The following is a 20099-nucleotide window of genomic DNA, read 5'->3' as shown; positions in this document are numbered from 1 at the left end:
CATATGTATTCCTTCTAACTCTTCGTCTCTGGCTTAATCTATTTATATTGTTTTGTTTGCTTGTTTGTTTGTTGTTTAACGCTGCACTCAGCAATATACCAGCTGTGTGACAGCGGTATGTAAATAATCGAGTCTTGACAATCCAGTAATTGACATCATGAGCATCGATTTAGGCAATGGGGACATGATGACATGCACCAACCAAGTCAGCGAGCCTGACTACCCTACCCCCTTAGTCGTCTCTTACAGTGAGTGAGTATGGTTTAAAGCCGATTTTAGCAATATTCCAGCAATATCACGGCGGGGGACACCAGACATGGGCTTCACACAATGTACCCATGTCGGGAATTGAACCCGGGTCGTCGGCGTGACGAACGAAAGCTTTAACCACTAGACTACCCGCCTCTCACAAAAAAACATGGGTTGCTGAAGACCAATTCACGGGGTATGTACATATACATGGTAACAGTTGTAACAGACGAGTGTTTGCGTGAATTTAATAATTAATGTCAGGATCAAAATATGTTGGAGTTTCAAAATATCAGCTAGTAACACAGTTCAGAATCTACAACGGTTATAGCCAGTGAGAAACAACAACAGGAGTTGAGGGTCGGAGAAACTGTAACCTCATGGTCACTTTCATTGCTTGGTTGGGGTGTTCGCCAAATAAGAGTAAGTAATACTGTGTTGAAACAAGGAGTTCACCCAACCGGTGAACGTTCAACAACAAGGAGCTACGTGCTTACCAAATGTGTTGAGGTTTTAAATAGGTAAGCGTATTTTTCATATCTGTGAAGGTTTTGATAGTTGTATTGCTTGTGGAAAAACTATTAGTAAGACGCCAAGCAAGGCAAGACCTATAATACATGTACACTCATTGTTATAACCAAGGGTTAGGACAAACCAAGCGTGGCGACTTTTGATGCATTGAAGAACTGCAATAGTTTTGGTCAATATTGTGAATATACTGGGAATAAAGTACAGCGAAATAAGACAACGACTATTGTCCACATGAGACATTTTTAAAAAACACATTCTTCGGGAGGTGTTTTGTCGAGAAACAAGGGATTAATTGTTGAAGAAACCACCAAAATACTGTTGCCATTTGATACATGTGTTAAGCTTCATGTAAATATCACCATTTTTAGATTAACTGACATGAGTAAGTGTACTTTCTTTCAGGTGTTAATTGCATATGTGTAGTACGTTTTTGCCTCGTTTCCCTTAATCACGCCAAATTGATTGCGCGTTTAGTATGACGAAGTTCTTTATATTTTCCTCATGTATTACTTAGTAATTTGAACATAAATATCCCTAATCACCAATGAAGTATGCTAAATGTAACACAAACGCATTCTTTGGTCTGGTATTTTCAACGCGTAATGGTCAAATCACTGAATCGACTTCAATTACTACTCTGGCGCCATGCTCTTCAAGCAGCGAACTTCAGAAAGAGGCTCTTTTATTTCAGCCTCTACAAATGTAACACTCCGACGCAGCATGGTTCCCGCGGTACGTTATAGGATATTATTGTTAAATTATGTTTTCAATAGTGATTTCATATTTTTCACTGAATTTTTACAAATTAGTGAGTCACATGTGATGGAGTCATGGGCGAAGACATTGAAGAAATCCTCGAACAGGCTATGGTCATAGGGGGGACACAAATAAATTATGCTACAGAATAAATAAGTATAGTGTATTTAATAGCCATGTTTTTAATTCTAGATTAACCACCGGAACAAATTCCATTGGACTTAAAAGACAAACTAGCTGTAAAATGCGTGAGTGTTAAACGAGAACGCCTAAAGGTGACCGTAAATTTCCCGTCTTCCCTCAACGGAGTCGACTCCTTACTGTTGTGGACGTTGTTGCTGCCAAGAAAGGAGTTTTTGCGGCCTGTCATTCACATCCATATGTGAGGGGACGTGAAATGGGACGTGTGTGTGTGTGTGTGTGTGTGTGTGTGTGTGTGTGTGTGTGAGTGAGTGTGAGAGTGAGAGTGAGAGTGAGAGAGAGAGAGAGAGAGACACACAATATAAAGGCTCCGAGCCGAATGGTCCTTGTTTTATCCCAGGCGCTAAGCAGGGTAACTAAAAATACCATCTTGTAAAGTCTTTTGATACGTCCCAGCCGGGGATCAACCCCGGACCTTCCGCTCTCCCTGCTTACGCTCTATCCTCTAGACAAAGGAGGCGATCTGATTTTACAGAGGCTGACAGAGCAATCACTCTTTTCGTAGTGGGATAACGTAGGGAAGGGTTTAAATTGGGTGGGGTTAGATGGGGTTTTATGCAGTATTTATTTGTTAGTTTGTTGTTTCACGCCACACTTCACATTCCAGCTACATGACGGCGGCCTGTAAATAATAAAATCTACACCAGACAAACCAGCGATTGCTATTATGGCCAATGATCCACGCCTTCGGGGTACGATAACAGGAAATCAACCAGGCCACCGAGCCTGATCGGCCGATCTATTAAGTCGCCTCTTACGCCAAGCATAGGTAGCTGAGGACCTATGATATTCCTTTGCTTATACACTTTGAGACTGAGTCCCAAAGGCTGTGGCGAGTGTCTTTGTATATACGCAATATCAATTCTACACACAATTTGTATAGCGAATACTCATTTATGGTGATCTGTAGGCTATTCCTAAATATATGCATAGAAAACGCCAGAAAATGACTGCATCCCCATCAACCGTAAGGGAAAATCAATGGCATTGCCTGTCTGTGTGTTCCTGGAGGAGGACCCAGAAAACCACCATCTCATTCCTGAAACAAGTCTCCAGTCACGTTACAGCTTACCCCGACCCAACAGGGAAGGCTGAATCACAAGAGTACAACAATTTAGACACCATTTAGACACACAGACAGTATAATATAATCATTTCTGAAATAATAATATCCATATATATCACAGATAAATCTACAATGATTCACCACGCAAAGGTAACCTCATCAGCAGCCTGACATGTCGGGAAAAACGTTTAATCTGGAGCCTCCATACCACCTGCAACTAAACGTCAGTCCATGTGTTCACCTTTACCTGCTGTCAGGGTACACGATAACAGGGTTCAGTTTCGATTAAAAGGAAACAATGCATGGTGTTTACCATCTTCCCGAGGCAAGAGAGTTAACTGACTATAAAAGTCCAGTTTCCACCCTTGCCGAACAAGGCTGGTATTTTGGAGTCAGATTTTGGCTTGACGAACGAGTCTATGCATAGTCCAATCAAAATCGCCGAAATCGAAATTCGGTTCGTAAACTGTCATGCAGAGATCGGTCGATTACAGGATTTGCAAAGCATGTGCACCGCCAACTCGTTGTCAACATATATTTTCCAAATCTTTTCAAGTTTTTAATCAAGGTGCTCACATGATTTGATGCGCTTCGCGATGTAAGACCCGTTTTATCACAAAATAGATCTTGATTGTCGATCAGTTCGTCTTGTCTGGGGGCCGCGATTTTGTTTGAAACAAATGCATGTAATACGAGAGGTGGAACCTGAATGGTCCATAGGAGAGGCATAGAAAGGACATAACTTTAAAGTCAGTTAACTCTCTTGCCTCGGGAAGATGGGTGTTTACTACTATATAGTTGATCATGGGTTGCCATCTCTCTCTGACAGAATATAACGTGCCTTCAGTGGATGCGCCATCGTCTCACTGGATTGCCTTGTCCATCACTTGATTGTCTGGTCGGGACTTGATTGTTTTACAGGGTCACCGTCGTATGGCAGGAGTACTGCGTGAGGCAATAAACAAACATGTACTTTTCTGTGCAAATTGTGTGAGTGGCAGGTGCTACCAGTAGTGCAGGTCATACATACCCTTTTCGAGAACAACCAGTCTCGATCATCCTCTGACACACATTTCACTGGACGCAAAAGGCACATGGCGGTGCACATGGCGGTGAAAATGCCATGAATGAATCAAACCAGGTGTTATTGAAACCAGGTGTTATCGAAAAGGGTATCCATGTCCTGATCTACCGGTAGTACTCCCCATTCACACAATTTACTTACGGCTGTATGTGTTTTTTGCCTGACACTGCACGTACTCTTGCCACGCGACCGCGGCAGGTGAACAAACCAGACAATCATGTGATGGAGCATACAACACGTGTCCTGAAAACCGCCACATTTAACTATTCCGTGTATGTGTTGTTTACGTATAAGTCCAAAACATGCAAGTGTAGAGATTAATAAAATACAATTTGTCAGTATGCTCGCAAAAACACATTTGGAATTTTCATAAAGGGCTTCTCATAGTATAACCAACTTCTTATACAATACACATCGCACCTTGCCTATGAAACAGATACCTAGGCATTGCTATGTGTTGAGTTATGGTCCATAGCAACGAAACTACATTCTAGTTATAAGTCTACACAGTGAAGTGATCATAAAGTAGAACAACCACGTAACGTCGTGAACCTTTAAGTTAGAAGAATGTGTCAATATCACCAAGTCCCTAAGATATATCTCGACGTTCATGAATCAGATGCAAGTTGTGAACTGGACTTGGTGGTGTGACGGACACGTCCACTGAGGTTAGGTGACGTATTTTACAGTCGCATCACTCATCGCGATGACTATTGACAACATGGAGCAAGGTGTGAGTGAGTTTCACGTCATAGTCATTAAACATATTTATCATACCTCCAGGCAGAAGGTTGAGGTCTGAATGGTTCACGTGATCTTGATAAAATAATGTTTAACCCGCCTGGTGGGGATGGGGGCGACGGATATATCTCTCTGAGCGGGAGAATAAATCCCTTGCACCTTGCTGACGAGCCAATGAAAGTCACGTGACACAGTACATACAAGTTAGTCTCAGCTCAATCGAACTGGCTAGCATGCCCTGTCTACTGATAACACTTATTGTTTACGGAATGAGTAGCATGTCCTGTTTACTGATGACAACGAGTGTTTACGGAATGGGTAGCCTGTCCTATCTACTGATGACACCAAGTGTTCACGGAATGGGTAGAATGTCCTGTCTACAGATGACATCGAGTGTTTACGGAATGGGTAGCATGTCCTGTCTACAGCAACACCGAGTGTTTACAAAATGGGTAGCATGCCCTGTCTACTGATAACACTAAGTGTTTACGGAATGAGTAGCATGTCCTGTTTACTGATGACACCGAGTGTTAACGGAATGAGTAGCATGTCCTGTCTACTAATGACACTAAGTGTTTACGGAATGAGTAGCATGTCCTGTCTACTGATGACACTAAGTGTTTACGGAATGAGTAGCATGTCCTTTCTACTGATGGAATGGGTAGCATGTCCTGTCTACTGATGACACTAAGTGTTTACAGAATGGGAAGCACGCCTGTCTACTGATAACACTAAGTGTTTACGGAATGGGAACCGGACAGACAAGCCTGTCCTGTCCACTGATGACACCGAGTGTTTACAGAATGGGTAGCATGTCCTCTCTACTGATGACACTAAGTGTTTACGGAATGGGTAGCCTGTCCTATCTACTGATGACACTAAGTGTTTACGGAATGGGTAGCATGTCCTGTCTACTGATGACACTAAGTGTTTACAGAATGGGTAGCATGTCCTGTCTACAGATGACACCGAGTGTTTACAGAATGAGTAGCATGTTCTGACTACAGATGACACTAAGTGTTTACGGAATGGGTAGCATGTCCTGTCCACTGATGACACCAAGTGTTTACGGAATGGGTAGCATGTCCTGTCCACTGCTGACACCAAGTGTTTACAGAATGGGTAGCATGTCCTTTCTACTGATGACACTAAGTGTTTACGGAATGGGTAGCATGTCCTATCTAATGATGACACCAAGTGTTTACGGAATGGGTAGCATGTCCTGTCTACAGATGACGAGTGTTTACGGAATGGGTAGCATGTCCTGTCTACTGATGACACTAAGTGTTTACAGAATGGGTAGCATGTCCTGTCTACAGATGACACTAAGTGTTTACAGAATGGGTAGCATGTCCTGTCTACTGATGACACCAAGTGTTTACGGATTGTAAGTGAAAAACGACTGAGATAAAAGACGTACATGGCTTGAAATCGTTGAAAAAATAACACAAATCGCATTTTTGTGCGTGCCTGTACAAAAAATTAACATCCTTTATACAATCAATATGAAGTATACATTGATTCATCAATGAATTTATCATGGATTTCATTTTCTTACATCTTTCATATTTATAATTTCTTGAAAATGTTTGACATGCTGGAAAATAATTGCGAAATACAGAACTCAAAATAGTTCATAGGATTAATGTAATAACATGAGATCTGTGATCTACAAGCATATGTTAAGATATTCATAGCAGCAAGACAATGAAATGAATAAAACCATTTGCCCCTAATCTACATACCATCAAATGCTCAAATTTTCAACACACAGACACGCTTGACTGAAATATATATAATTTCAATATTTCGTCAAATGTAATGCACTTGCGAAGTATCATCACATTATACGTTTCCGCGCAGTCATGGGGTGCCATTATCGTGTAACTGCGCCCACATCAAATTCCATCTGAGAGCGTCTTTAGATTGGCTATAACTTTGTCTAGCGTCTTCTTCAGCAACTTCAAGAACGTCTTCATCTTGAGGGTCTTAGTCGCCTGGGTTGGTTGAACTTCACTCTGGGTCACTTCACTCTCAGAGTTGTCTACCCGCTGGGCATGACTGTTTGGGGGCTTCCGGTCCCGGTGGCCACGTTTCTTGTTATCACGTCTCGGCTTCCTCTTAGATTGTCGATCGGGCCTATGGGTGTGTCTTCCTACCGGAGCATCAACTACTCTGTCTGTACCTTCTTCGAGAGATGTTTCCGGGTTAAGACAATTCCTTTCACGAAACCGAGTGCAATTTAACTCCTCGGGCCACTCAATGCCGTATCTTTGAAGAACTGGATGACATCTTTCTTGTACATCTTCGCACAAACCCTTGCAAGGGTACGTAAGCTGAAATGGGTTTTCGCTGCATTTTGGAAACAAAGCAGCACACACGAAAGATTCAATGTGCTTGTAACACTTTGAACGAGTTAGAAAATCATACATCTCCTTCATTCGGATGTTGGAAACATACTCGTTCAATGGATGAGCAACTGTGAGATCGTAACCAGATTTCAGACAAAACATGGCATACTCATTTGGACCACAACCATCATTTGCTAACATATGAGTTTGATAATCCTGGAAATCCTGGATTGGTTGACAGTTCAGTCCTACGACAAACGTCAAAACGTAGAGCAATAGGGCTACACGACCAGCCATTACTGCAGTTACAGATCGTGTGAGCATACCCGTCCGTCAACCTAAAGACTCTTCAACTCGAGTTCTAAGACCTCGAGTTTGCACAGCTTTGAGTGCAAAAGAGCTTAATTGATTATTGAAGACATGTTTACATTATTCATCGTGTTAAAGTGGGAAGGTGGCTCACGTTTGACACGTTAAGAAGTTGAATTTTGAATTTACTTGCATTGAATACGCTATGCACGTCCGAACACTCTAACATACTTGGACCTTTCAGTTATTACACACATAGTTGATGTATTGGGTAATGGGATATGACATCCATTAGGTGAAGGTCGTACCACTTACTGTCAAGAATCGCTGTACAATTATACATGATCAACGTTATTGGTGTATAAGCCTGCCCTAACTTCCACGACGCTGTCGCATTGGTTACATAAACATCAATGTTTAGGATGACTTTTTGTCTTTTTGACGTTAAAGCTGTGTACTACTGAGCAGATCATAGACACTGACCAGTTTGCGCAATGTGTGCGAGCGTGTGCGAATGTGTGTACGTTTCTCTGTGTGTGTTAGTGTGTGTGCGAATGTGAGTGTGAGTGTGCGAATGTGTGTGTGCGTGTACGTGTGTGACTTTGCGAATGTGTGTGCGAATGTGAGTCGAGGTGGAAGAAGGGGCATTGAAGGGTTTGGGATTTAAATCAAATATTTTTTTAATGAATTGCCTTCGGTTCCTTTTGGAGAAATGGCGAATTGTTTTAAATATCTCTAACACCACGACCCTCCCATCTCTTAGTCCATGTCTTCACATCGGTCAGATTTACCCTTTCTCTTGAGCTGGTCTGTATGTAGCACGAACAGTCCCACGTGGGACCTCCCTGGCATACACGGCACTCAGCAACGTTATACACTAGTAACGATGTACTGGCAGCAAATTCTCAGTCAAACAATCTTTCATAATAATATTATCTGAAAATCATTTTGCAGCTGAGAATTAGAACGTTCTTTTGTGATAGTGATTTACTTTCTTCAGGCAGTTTGTTTCGTTTCAGAGCGGCAGATGTGATCGAAAAACTATTGTAGATTCCACGTGGGCACACAAATCGCGTCCTGGATACAGGGACATTTGATTATGGGGCATATGTGTACAGCATATCACAATACCCCTACATTCACTCATGCAATAATGATCACTATCCAACAGTACATCAGCCTTCAAGAAGCGATCTTTGCAAAGCAAATCAACGCAGTGCCATCGCCTTCGTCCAACATGTTATATTGTGATGATGGACATGGTTGTTGTCGTTTATATTCAATATCGTACAATTCTAAGTTCAGAAGCGCAAAAATGGGCATAATAAGGACTCATAAGATACCCGGTGGTTTATTGGACATAATTAATATGCCAAAATGTATATATAAAGTGCTAAAGAAGTCCTCGAAATCATGTTTTATTTAGTAATTACTCATCACCCTTTAATTTACTGCACATCTGAATACATGATGTATGACTACATATTACATTCAAGACAACGGTACTGTGGACACGTGTCCAAAATGGACACATTTTACAGAAACCGACAAAGGTGTACTGCACACGTGTACTGCCTGTTACCCCCTGCAGGGGGAACTCACGTTGAGAAATGTTAGCCCACTCGGCCTGATATGGATATACAACCTGTTGCAGTGTCCTGTCTACTGATCACGAGTACTGCCTGTACTGCCTGTCGGTTGACGAAATGAGGGTAGGGATCTCACGTTGAGGAATATTAGCCCACTGATATGGATATACAACCTGTTGCAGTGTCCTGTCTACTGATCACGAGTACTGCCTGTACTGCCTGTCGGTGGACGAAATGAGGGTAGGGATCTCACATTGAGGAATATTAGCCCACTGATGTGGATGTACAACCTGCTGCAGTGTCCTGTCTACTGATCACGAGTACTGCCTGTTACCCCCTGTCGGTGGACGAAATGAGGGTAGGGATCTCACGTTGAGGAATATCAGCACACTCGGCCTGATGTAGATATACAACCTGCTGCAGTGTCCTGTCTACTGATGTACTGCCTGTACTTGATGACGCTGTCGTCCACAGCGATTCCGCTCGTTCTATCGAGTTCATATCTGGTGACATACATGGTCAGAAGCGACAAAACCCTTTCCATATTCACTTAAAATCCCCGCCAAAAACAGAGTCGATTGTGCGATTCTGACTATATCATGAGCATGTGTTTATGAATCACCTATTCTCTTATATATGTTATCATCCCAGGTGTTCGCGAAAATATGAGCGTACACTGCCCCACCGGTGGCACACGTCACAGACATTTGCAAAGGCAAGTCAATTGCTTTTAGAAAGAGTTGTATGAGTTGTCTGATTACTATGTATAAAGAAACAGACCAGCAAGTTTTCCTTTTTGTCATGTGGGATAGTGGCGTGTACAAAGTTGAAAAATCAAATATGTTGACAGAACAGAATTTTGTTCTTTTTTAGATTGTAAAAAGTCAAGTACATACTTTGAAATTTTGGAGAATCCACATGGTATAATAATTAATTCAAATTGTCTCAAATGCTTACTGTGAATGTAAAGAAAGTCCTTCCTTGATTGTATAAAGGATAATGGTTCATCTTTGAGATAAGATCTGTTACGTGCAGAATATGCACGTACATGGACCCCGTCGTTCTCATGTACTTCTGTTTTGTTTGTATTGTGGTGTCTTTGTATTTGTTTGATTCCAACAATGACATTATTTTGGTACAAAATAACTTCACATTCATGCTTCACATATCGTTTATGTTCTCATGTCTTTCCTGTATGTATATCTAAATCACCTATGCGTTTCATGTGTTTTTTTAGTACAGATACTCTGCGAGTAGAGTAACGACTCTCTGTCCGTGCTCATGTATGATTAAAACGTAGTGTATGCTCAGCATGTACATCCACTTGGTACGTGCATATTTCGTCAATCTCCCAACAAAATATATTAACTTAAAGTCTATGAAATATACATACAAACGCCCAATACAGCGTGTCAGAGGACATTGCATCGATAGCGTGCTCACGTTATTTAAAGTAACAGCGACTTTCAACTTTGTGTATATTTTGGAAATGTGTAACCAATGCACAAATCTGGCGGGGGAAGCAGATACAGAAACATATACGTAGAACTGCTTCTTTTTAAAACACCTTTGATTTTTTCACTTTGATACAAAAAGTTTTTAGCAAATAACAGTTAATGCTATATGCGCATCTCATCATGTACATGACTGCATGGTGATGATGATTGTGTCCGTTTCGTTTCAACACCTCTTAGAGTAGTATTTCAGTTGTATCACGGCGTGTGGGCTAGTTGTTGGAGGACAGACCGAAGTGGTGCAGGGCCTAGACCGCTTTTGTTAACCCGAGCACAGGTTTGGCGCTGCCAAAAAAGGATAACAGTTGGGAAATATATGGGATACGAACCAACGTTCAGTGGATCTTACCAGAGTAAAGGGTCGCGAATTGTGGTACCCTTGACCACCGAGCCCCATGTTTCCCGCCTGTGGTTCACTATTAACTATATGACTCGTTTGATTATAACACGTTTGCAAAAACAAAATTTCATGAATACAAGGCGGACACAGAAGGTTCGAAATAGGGATTCGAAATTGTCGGTTTCGGAACAAAAAGCCACCGGGAATCAAAACTACGACAAGAAAGATGTCATCATTTAGCATTTATTTATATCCAATATTCCTTTGGACGCAGAAAATACTAAATGATACTTGCAAGCACTTATAATGGCATTGTAAGAACTACATTCTGTGTCTGAGGTTGTACGGCTTGCCACTGATCATGCACTCCATCATCATCATCATCATCATCATCATTAGTATAATTGTTCAGAAACTCGCGATAAAAGCAAAAAAGGCACGTATGTACATGGTGTCATTCATAAAGTTTGTATCAAAGAATGTTTAAAATTCAATAATAAATAAACCAGGACACGATCGGTTGTAATGCAATCTGCAGTGATATGACAGAACATGGCTAAATATCTGCCATATTTGACATAAAAAGTGAATTCCTTTATTAAAAGTATTCCAGTCAACCCATTCAGAAGCATGACATTTAACTGACAACTGGAAACTCAAAAGAACTAGCTGAAGAGTCCGTCCTCAGATTGGCTACAACAGACATGTACCTTGGTTATAATCAAATCAAAGACATGTACACTATCTGGCCACTGCGTGCATACGGCACTGAAAGGAAAGCGACAAAACCATTTCCAGAATCCTAAGAAATCTCTGGAGTCCGATACGATTCCGACTTTATCATTACACACCATTCAACAGTGAGCGAACCGGTTCCTTCCCAGACTTCTGGTATGTCACACCGCGGACACATCAATCATGGCTGTACGTGTTGGAGAATCATATGTTTTAATCAAATCTTTTATATCGACACTGCAGTCGCCATTTTCAAACAAATCTAATCCCGCAGCATGCGATACTTTACATTTAAAATTAATTCCGGCTCGCGGCACCCAGTCAGGGCATGCAGTGGTCAGCTAATAAACATGTATGACGATGTCTTCCAGGGTATATTTCTGCGGGACCCTATACGACTACCGGACCGTAATCATACCATCATTTGTTTCAAATTCCGTGGAACCTTATTGGAAAACTAATCATGATCTAAATCAGATGTAGTTTGGAAATGAGATAGTGTAGCCGTAATATATTAAATTTCAAACCGTGTCACATAAGGGGTACATATATTCCATGAAGACACGAGGTGCAACCACAGTCCAGATGAACTTGAGTTGAAAATAGAAGCCATTTCACCATATGTTTTTATAAACTAACGGACAAAAAAGAACGTATACGCTTGTAAATTGGATTTGACCATAACATTACAAACATTATCAAAAATCATGATACATGTCTGAAAACAGTCGCCGAAACACGGCAAATTTCAGGTCCAAAACAGAACTATGCAACCCGTATCCAATACGTCACCATCGAATAAACATTTCTTGCTTTGTTGGTTTTTAGTCACCAATGCAATAAACATGGGTGCGTACTTTCATTTGCCCGAGATTTTACATCGACATCTAACTAATTATATTTCGAGTCACACTATTTTGTATCGAAGATGTGAACAGTAATATTTGGATGGTATGACAAAGTGGAAGTGCATACATATTGCGGTGAAACATTTACTGACGTGTGTATCGTGAGGGGGTGGAGGTAGCGGAGGGGTTGGTTGGTGGATACATCAAACCGCCACCCGTCTCCATGTTTAAACCACCAAAATAATGTGTTCCAACACTACACCGATACGTGTATACATACAGCGTATGAACAATCCAAATTAAGACAACCATTAAACAAATCGATCAAGCAAATAGTTTTACACAGGGAATGATTTCAGTGAGATACAGGCATTCTGGAGTTTGTTCACACCGAGATGGCACAAAGCTTCAGACCACACAGTCAGAAGGTGTAGAATCTGGCTGTGAACGTTAATCACAATCCTAGGCAACCAGGAAGCCTCGGTTAGGGTGGGCCTTGATCCAGCCTTGGGTTTCCTTGATGTGCAGGTTCTGTCAATGGAAAGCATCAAGTCTGTTTACAATGTACGCGCGTTAGACACCATGACATTAATAGCAGGTCAACTAATTAATATTGTAGTAGTAGATACTATTGTCCACATTATCCTTCTGTTTGTATCATGTAGTGGTTAGGGGTTGATTTTGGAGACGACCATGTATGTTTCACAACTCATGTCCGTGTCTTCTGATGACATATAAAATAATCATAACAAGAGCGACAATACCTTTAATCATAATAACTATGTGTTGAAAGAGTCAATTGTATGAGCCGAGTGGAACTTTGTTCACAGTATCAAACACTATATTTTCCGATCCAGAATCGATTATTTACAAGTAGCCGTCATGTGGCTGCTATACTAATGATGGAGGCGTTAAAAAAAGAAACAAACAATTAAGCAAACAAATCTTATTTTAGGTATGTCACGATGGATAAATTGACTGACCAAGACTGGTTATAATGACATATTTGCATGTAGACATAATACTGAGCAAGTGTAGAGAACATTATGTCAGTTTGTTTTTAAAAACTTTTAGTGTTATTCACACACTGAAACTATAGAAAATGAACTGAAAATGAACACATTTATCTATCCTCCTTACCGGACGCAGACACAACCGTCACTTGAGGCTGATTGCCGGCAGGGGCGACAATTGCACCATTGGTTCGCTTGCTACAACCACAAACGCAACATACGATGCACCCAACGATGCCCAAAACGATGATGACAGCTACGACGATGATGATAATGAAAATGGTGCTTAATCCTTTGCTGTAAATAAAAAAAAAATGTTATTAAGATTTGAAAAGTATCTATATCGCTATTCCTTGTTTCAATTTGACGTATGTTTTTAACACTATAAAGCAAATGAAATGCAGCAATCTGATTAAAGAACATGTACATTTAGGGATTCGAACCTGGAGATATTTCACTGAGATGTATACTTTTCTTACTGATTATCAACTTTCTCAAAATGAGAACATTCACGACATGGTGACGTGAATATCGCCAGCACAGTTTCATTTGCTCATGTTTGTGTTTTGCAAAGACACAAAGGTGTAATTACAGGTAACATGTTTATCACCAAAATATGTACCTGTAAGCCACAATGACATATCATACGTTTCAAGCACTCAAACAGTTAAATGTTCCTACAACGCAAATTTCATAAATGTTAAATCTAACGTAACTGTTTAATTATAATTTGGCGCCAACGAATATAGCATGACGAAAAAGGCAAATGTTAGGGGCCAGCTTGTTGGTTAGAGGTCTATCGAGCGCACGACTAGAATCATGGGGTTGAATTTCGGCATGCGTCACGAGGAGGACTTGCACGAGATGCATGTGGTATAAAAATTAATCCACTTCTAAATCCTGCCATTTGGTATATGAGTAAAACAGTCATGCCAATCCTACAGAGAAACCCCCGACATCAGGTAATCAGTGTCCAGACAGAGTCACAGTTAGTTTACATTGACTGAGACATCCACGTCTGAATGAACGTTTCAATACCACAAACAGCCCATTAAGCGGCAACAGAGGGAAAGTCCACGAGTGACCTCTTCTTGACAAACAGGTTCCAAATTGCGGCCCTTCGGCAGCCATGGCAGACCAGAGAGTGATGATATAGCTAGGCAAAGTCTTGCAGCCAGTAGCATTCATTGCTACCCGAGTTGCCGCCCCTTCAGCTCGCAAATGTAGAAACAGTAGGTAAATCCACATGGCAAATGGCGTGATCAGCAACACTAAGGAAGGCTAGTTTCTCAGGATGTGCAGATACTGCATTCCACTGCCGTATGTCAATGCTTGTGTTATAGGGAGAGGTTAGTGGGGTCGTTCTAGTATCATGATATGGGATGCAGTTGGTCTGAAACACTTTTCTCCACACGTATTTCAGCAAGACAATATCCGTCCAATTACTGCTAAATTCACTCAGGACTTCATACAGGATGTTAACATGAGGACTCTTTCATGACTAGTACACAACTAACACTGAGCTACAATGACGCCCTCATCAAGTGCGTCCCTATCCCAGATAAGTGTCATGATGAGTGTCTGGGAACTGTCGCAGTATCCTGCTTATTGGCTAGATGATGTCTCACGTTTTTTAGAAATGTTTATTGACATGCAATAACCTGAATTATATTCATTTCTTTTGTGGTTCTGTGTATGTATACCAGGGATACCTTGTAATAAATAATTAGGATGATGATATAGTCGGAATCGTACAATGGACTGTTTTAAGTAGACATTTCATATGATTATGGAAATATTTTTGTCACGTTTATATATGTGTCGCCGTCGTATCTGTGAAGCAAACAATTGGTTTCCCAGGTCTGACTCACAAGGGAGCTAAATTACCTGACTGCCCCTGCTATGTTGTCCGCTGTGTGGAGCATGTTTCCGCCGGTACTGCTGCAGCACACGCCCAGTATGGAAGACACTGCGGCAGAGCCCGGACAGCACTTGACAGGACATGTGACAGAACCTGCCCGGTTGTAGCAGATGACTGCTGCAGTGTCTGACAGGGAAGAAGTGTACACATGACCTCATGTAGATCAAACTGAAAGTGCGACTACATGACTATGAATTGCCAGCAGTTACATGTCTTGATTAGAAAAGAAGTCCAATAAAATACGTTTACATACAGGTTAGACAAAAAATAGTTATTTTTTGTTTCGCATATACCCCGATCGCAATTATTTCTTTTCCAAACATCTGTTTTCTTTCGATCACTTGTTCCGATTGTTCGGGGTTTGTTTACATAGTTGTTATAAACAACAATGTATGTTAATCATGTAAGTAAGATATAGAAAGCAATGGTTAGTACATTACACACATGTGACGTGCGTTGAAAAGTTCTTTGTGGTTGTGATTGAGAAACAAACGCTCCCAACCCTAGTTTTCGCCAGAGTATGAAGGGTTGGTATGCAAATCACAAGCAGTGCGCATGTAAATCGTAAGTTTAGCCTTCCCCCCTCAGAGATGAGACAGTGTCTATCTGAGGTCAGACATATGGTGGTATGATACAACAATGTCTCCTGACGCTGAACGTTAACGTAACATATTAATCAACGTCGTATAAAGCGGATTCTACTGCAGTAGACATAAGACGAGTTCCTACTCAATAACGGATGCACTCACCTTTAATAAGAAGCGTTACCACTGACAACACAATGTTGTACAAAAACCTCGGTGTATCCTCCATGTCAGTGCTCAAGCATACTCACTGAACACCCTGAAGCTTTCAAACAAATCATAAAGGTGGTTTGATCAAGCAGTTTCAACTATATCAAATGCATGTCTGATGTTGATAACTACTATGCAGAAACAGTGACGAGAAATCAATATCTCTATAAGCAGATCGTGGACGATAAACGGGAACAGATGCTAAATATCAACTTGATATGTGAAACTGGAACAGCGGTATGTGGGATCGTGGTAGTCGGGCTGACTGTTACCACGTTGATACACTGACGTTGATACCCGTCATGTAAATATTAATCAACGCATTACATGTGTGTGTTTGGGAGTCATGGATATTTGAGTAGAAGAATGCAACTCATTAAGATCGTGTTTTTGCAAAAAGAATTGATTCCCTAATTTGATACATTCAAAATAATTTGAGAGTTATTGTTTACTAAAAATATTAATTTATAAAGAAACGTCCTCATTACGCGTCTATTGATGTACTTTGAAGAAGATGAAGTAAAAGACAAGTGTTTTACGCCATTAAACAAGCGAGATGTATAGCGGCATCCAAAAGAAACGCTGATATAAAACGTCTCACATGTAAAAACTAATTTAGGCGAACGAAATGACAGAAATCAAGGTCAGTTATACACAGTAGTTAATCTAGTTCGAGTGTAGATGGAGATATATATCCACGTCTCTAAATGATTACTTGATTACTTGCGCCCAGGATCACAACATCGAGGACATGTCCTGGTCGACATACCTTTCATTGCATTGTGTTACTTAGACGTCAATAGATATGCCTGTACATTCCCTTCCTGTGTGTGGTAGCCTTATGGTTAAAGTCTTCGCTCGCCACGCGCAGGACCCAGGTTCGATTCTCCACATGGGTGCAATATTTAAAGCATATTTGGGATGTTCCTTCACCGATATTGTTTAAAACGCATTGCAAAAAAACAATGTACACACACGCACACCCTTCCTGCTAAATGTTCATTGTTCAAAGGCTTTGTGTGCGTGCGTGCGTGCGTGTGTGTGTGTGTGCGCGTGCATGCGTGCGTGCGTGTGCGTGTGCGTGTGTGCGCGCGCGTGTGTGTGTCTGTGTCTGTATGAGTGTGGGTCTCTTTGTTCCGTGCGTGCGTGCGTGCGTGCGCGCGCGCGTGTGTATGTGTATGTGTGAGGGATGCTCTGGGTAGCCATGTCTGGAATTAAATACAAATCGAGATGACTTTAACCTTTCTGAAAGGCAAATGACATTAACCTGTGTCATCACGTTGTTGCCCTTTACGCTGTCCTTGACGCCCTCACACGACCTCTGCGTGTGTTGTGATCAAACATGGATGGTACTCCGTAACATGACACATATGTTCTGGTAATATGATTACTACAATCAACAAATCAGTCCATCATCTGGTGTTTACAGCATACAACAGAAAATATAATAGCATGACTAAATTTATATTTTCATCACAATCGTTTCATCAAAATTTGATTTTCTTTACAAAATAATTACACACTGATCCCGAATTCAGATCCCGAAATTGATTTTTTATTTACACATGTTGTACCTGTTTTGTAATAATAGTTAACTGACTACCCTTCCAAGTATTAGGACAGACTCAAAAATTGGAGCACAAGGATAAATTTACAGTGGTCTTTTTACCCACTCGTCTTGGTATTTGTGGAAAGTTACATATATAGATCTATATATCAAAATGATTTCAATTTCAAATGTACATTTGTTTCAAAAGACACTAGGCGTTTGGGGATATATGAAACTAAGGAAGATTTGGAGGTTATCTACTAACATGTTAACCTACAGAGACATACTGTTTGGTTCTCTGCTTTTTGTCTGTGACAAAGACATAATATTGGAGACATTATATAGTGAATGTCAATAGGCTGACTGTGTCAGAGACAGTGTTTGGTTCTCTGCGTTGTCTGTGGCATAGAATGAGAACATGTTGCCCATTGCAGAGACATAGTGTTTGGTTCTTTCTGTTGTCTGTGGCATAGAATGAGAACATGTTGCCCATTGCAGAGACAGTGTTTGGTTCTTTCTGTTGTCTGTGGCTTAGAATGAGAACATGTTGCCCATTGCAGAGACATAGTGTTTGGTTCTTTCTGTTGTCTGTGGCATAGAATGAGTTCATGTTGCCTATTGTAGAGACATAGTGTTTGGTTCTTTCTGTTGTTTGTGGCATAGAATGAGAACATGTTGCCTATTGTAGAGACACAGTGTCTGGTTCTTTCCGTTGTCTGTGGCAGAAACAAAGTGTTTGGTTCTCTTCGTTGTCTTTGGCAGAGGCATAGTGTTTGGTTCTCTTCGTTGTCTGTGACGGAGACATAGTGTTGGGGACATTAGACAGTGAATGCCAACATGTTTTCTGTGACAGACATTGTGTTGGTGACATTAGACAGTGAATGCCAACATGTTTTCTTTGACAGATATTGTGTTGGGGACATTAGACAGTGAATGCCAACATGTTTTCTGTGACAGACATTGTGTTGGTGACATTAGACAGTGAATGCCAACATGTTTTCTGTGACAGACATTGTGTTGGTGACATTAGACAGTGAATGCCAACATGGTTTCTGTGACAGACATTGTGTTGGTGACATTAGACAGTGAATGCCAACATGGTTTCTGTGACAGACATTGTGTTGGTGTCTCTGTGTTATCTGCGTGTAAATATATTGAAAGATATGAAATGTTATAGGTTTGCAAACAATATCTACTAATTACAATTGTTATATGTTTTATATCCAACATGGCGTTCTTTCATGCAATGACTCGCGCTTGATACAGATATAAGCTCAAGTTGTTAATCCCGACCGTGCTTGATTGTAGACTGTCCGTTCAGACGTAATAGTGTTAGTGGCGGTGGTATCAAATACCTCACCCATGATCACCGAATGGCTTCCAGTGGCCGGCATAAGCATCACGGCATGGAGTCTATTATCTGTCTGGCCTGGACAAACGGTTTGTGAAACCAGCTTGAGATAGAGATTCCGTTTATTGCAATGAATAAGGAAGCATTTCAAAGCAAATAATCTCTTCACTTTGCAACTAATAGCGTATATACTATTAATACTTTTCAGCGAAATCTTCCCTTATCAGTTGATTAACATAGTTTGTTTTTAAGTAATAACATGTGGAATTGATCACGACAAATGAACAACGGTAAGGTACTACGGTACATGCTAAGGTACATTTATCTGACGTGGATCAATGTTCTAGGTACACATGCAGTCAGACTGTTGGTGTGTTACTAGTCGACAGATAAACAAACAATGTATTGAAACCGATCTCTATTAGGAATGAATACTGAGTTACTGATGGACTGGAGATTCAATATTTAATGAACATGTTGAAAAAGCATCACAAGTGTAGTTTGATGTGAATCTTGTGCCAGTAAACGATATGTCCATATGACATACATGAGGTGGTTGAGAATAGTAATCGTATACGGTCTGTACGCGATTATAACTGAATTGGTCACGATGAAATATATATACTGAGAATGAGTGGTGTTAGCGAACACTATTTCAGTTCTAGTGAATGAGTGTGACACAGGTGGTGAACGTTTCCCAAGAACAAGGTCATTGTGCTCACAGACAAAATTAATGTTTAAATGAAGGTATTATCTAGGCTAGGATCGTCACTAACTCGGGTATTGTGCTGACAGGTTGAGGACCAATCTATCTTTGGAACCCGTCACGGATAAGAGACCCAACTCGACAGGGAATTGGGCCTGAACGACAGACTTCTAGAAGCCCTGCTGAAAGTTATTTGCATATGAATATGAACGGAGCATGCAGTGTGCCAGGACAGGGAGGATCTGGATGTTCGAAATACTCAGTGTGCTGCCATGCACAAGTGTCTAAATAATCTAAAACATAGTGTTTTACGTCGATTTATTTAGGAAATGTATCAGCATAATATACACCACGTTTTAGGAGAGCCATTAGACAATACGATATTCACGCTACGACTTTCCTTGAGTAAAACATGGGACATACTGTGCGAGTTACAATGTACTGTGTGTGT

The 20099-nt window shown here is 40.9% G+C and overlaps 2 protein-coding genes across 2 annotated transcripts; both read right to left on the bottom strand.

Moving 5' to 3' along the window:
- Window positions 1-6526: 6526 nt before the first annotated feature.
- LOC125376187 (secreted frizzled-related protein 2-like) lies at window positions 6527-7180 on the bottom strand. Its single transcript, XM_048388131.1, has one exon. It carries the CDS (start codon window positions 7178-7180, stop codon window positions 6527-6529), a length of 654 nt encoding a protein of 217 aa, XP_048244088.1.
- Window positions 7181-11027: 3847 nt separating this feature from the next.
- On the bottom strand, window positions 11028-16219 carry LOC124137520. Its single transcript, XM_046503853.2, has 4 exons — window positions 15998-16219; window positions 15215-15374; window positions 13455-13624; window positions 11028-12845 (listed from the first exon to the last, which is right to left on the bottom strand). Exons 1-4 carry the CDS (start codon window positions 16059-16061, stop codon window positions 12799-12801), a joined length of 441 nt encoding a protein of 146 aa, XP_046359809.2. The 5' UTR covers window positions 16062-16219; the 3' UTR covers window positions 11028-12798.
- Between the last annotated feature and the right edge of the window lie 3880 nt (window positions 16220-20099).

The sequence above is a fragment of the Haliotis rufescens genome, unplaced genomic scaffold, assembly GCF_023055435.1.
Source record: "Haliotis rufescens isolate VD_foot unplaced genomic scaffold, xgHalRufe1.0.p SCAF_7, whole genome shotgun sequence".
Lineage (NCBI taxonomy): Eukaryota > Metazoa > Mollusca > Gastropoda > Lepetellida > Haliotidae > Haliotis > Haliotis rufescens.
The sequence above is the reverse complement of the archived record's forward strand: the minus strand, read 5'-3'. Positions and strand labels throughout refer to the sequence as shown.

What these genes read in the sequence shown, in the direction of transcription:
- LOC125376187 (XM_048388131.1), bottom strand. Translation starts at nt 7,180, where the DNA reads ATGTTAGCAAATGATGGTTGTGGTCCAAATGAGTATGCCATGTTTTGT.
- LOC124137520 (XM_046503853.2), bottom strand. Translation starts at nt 16,061, where the DNA reads ATGGAGGATACACCGAGGTTTTTGTACAACATTGTGTTGTCAGTGGTA. An exon ending in GGTAACGCTTCTTATTAAAG is followed by an intron (nt 15,375 to 15,997) that starts GTGAGTGCATCC and finishes CTTCCCTGTCAG; the next exon opens with ACACTGCAGCAGTCATCTGC. An exon ending in AACATAGCAGGGGCAGTCAG is followed by an intron (nt 13,625 to 15,214) that starts GTAATTTAGCTC and finishes TTTTATTTACAG; the next exon opens with CAAAGGATTAAGCACCATTT.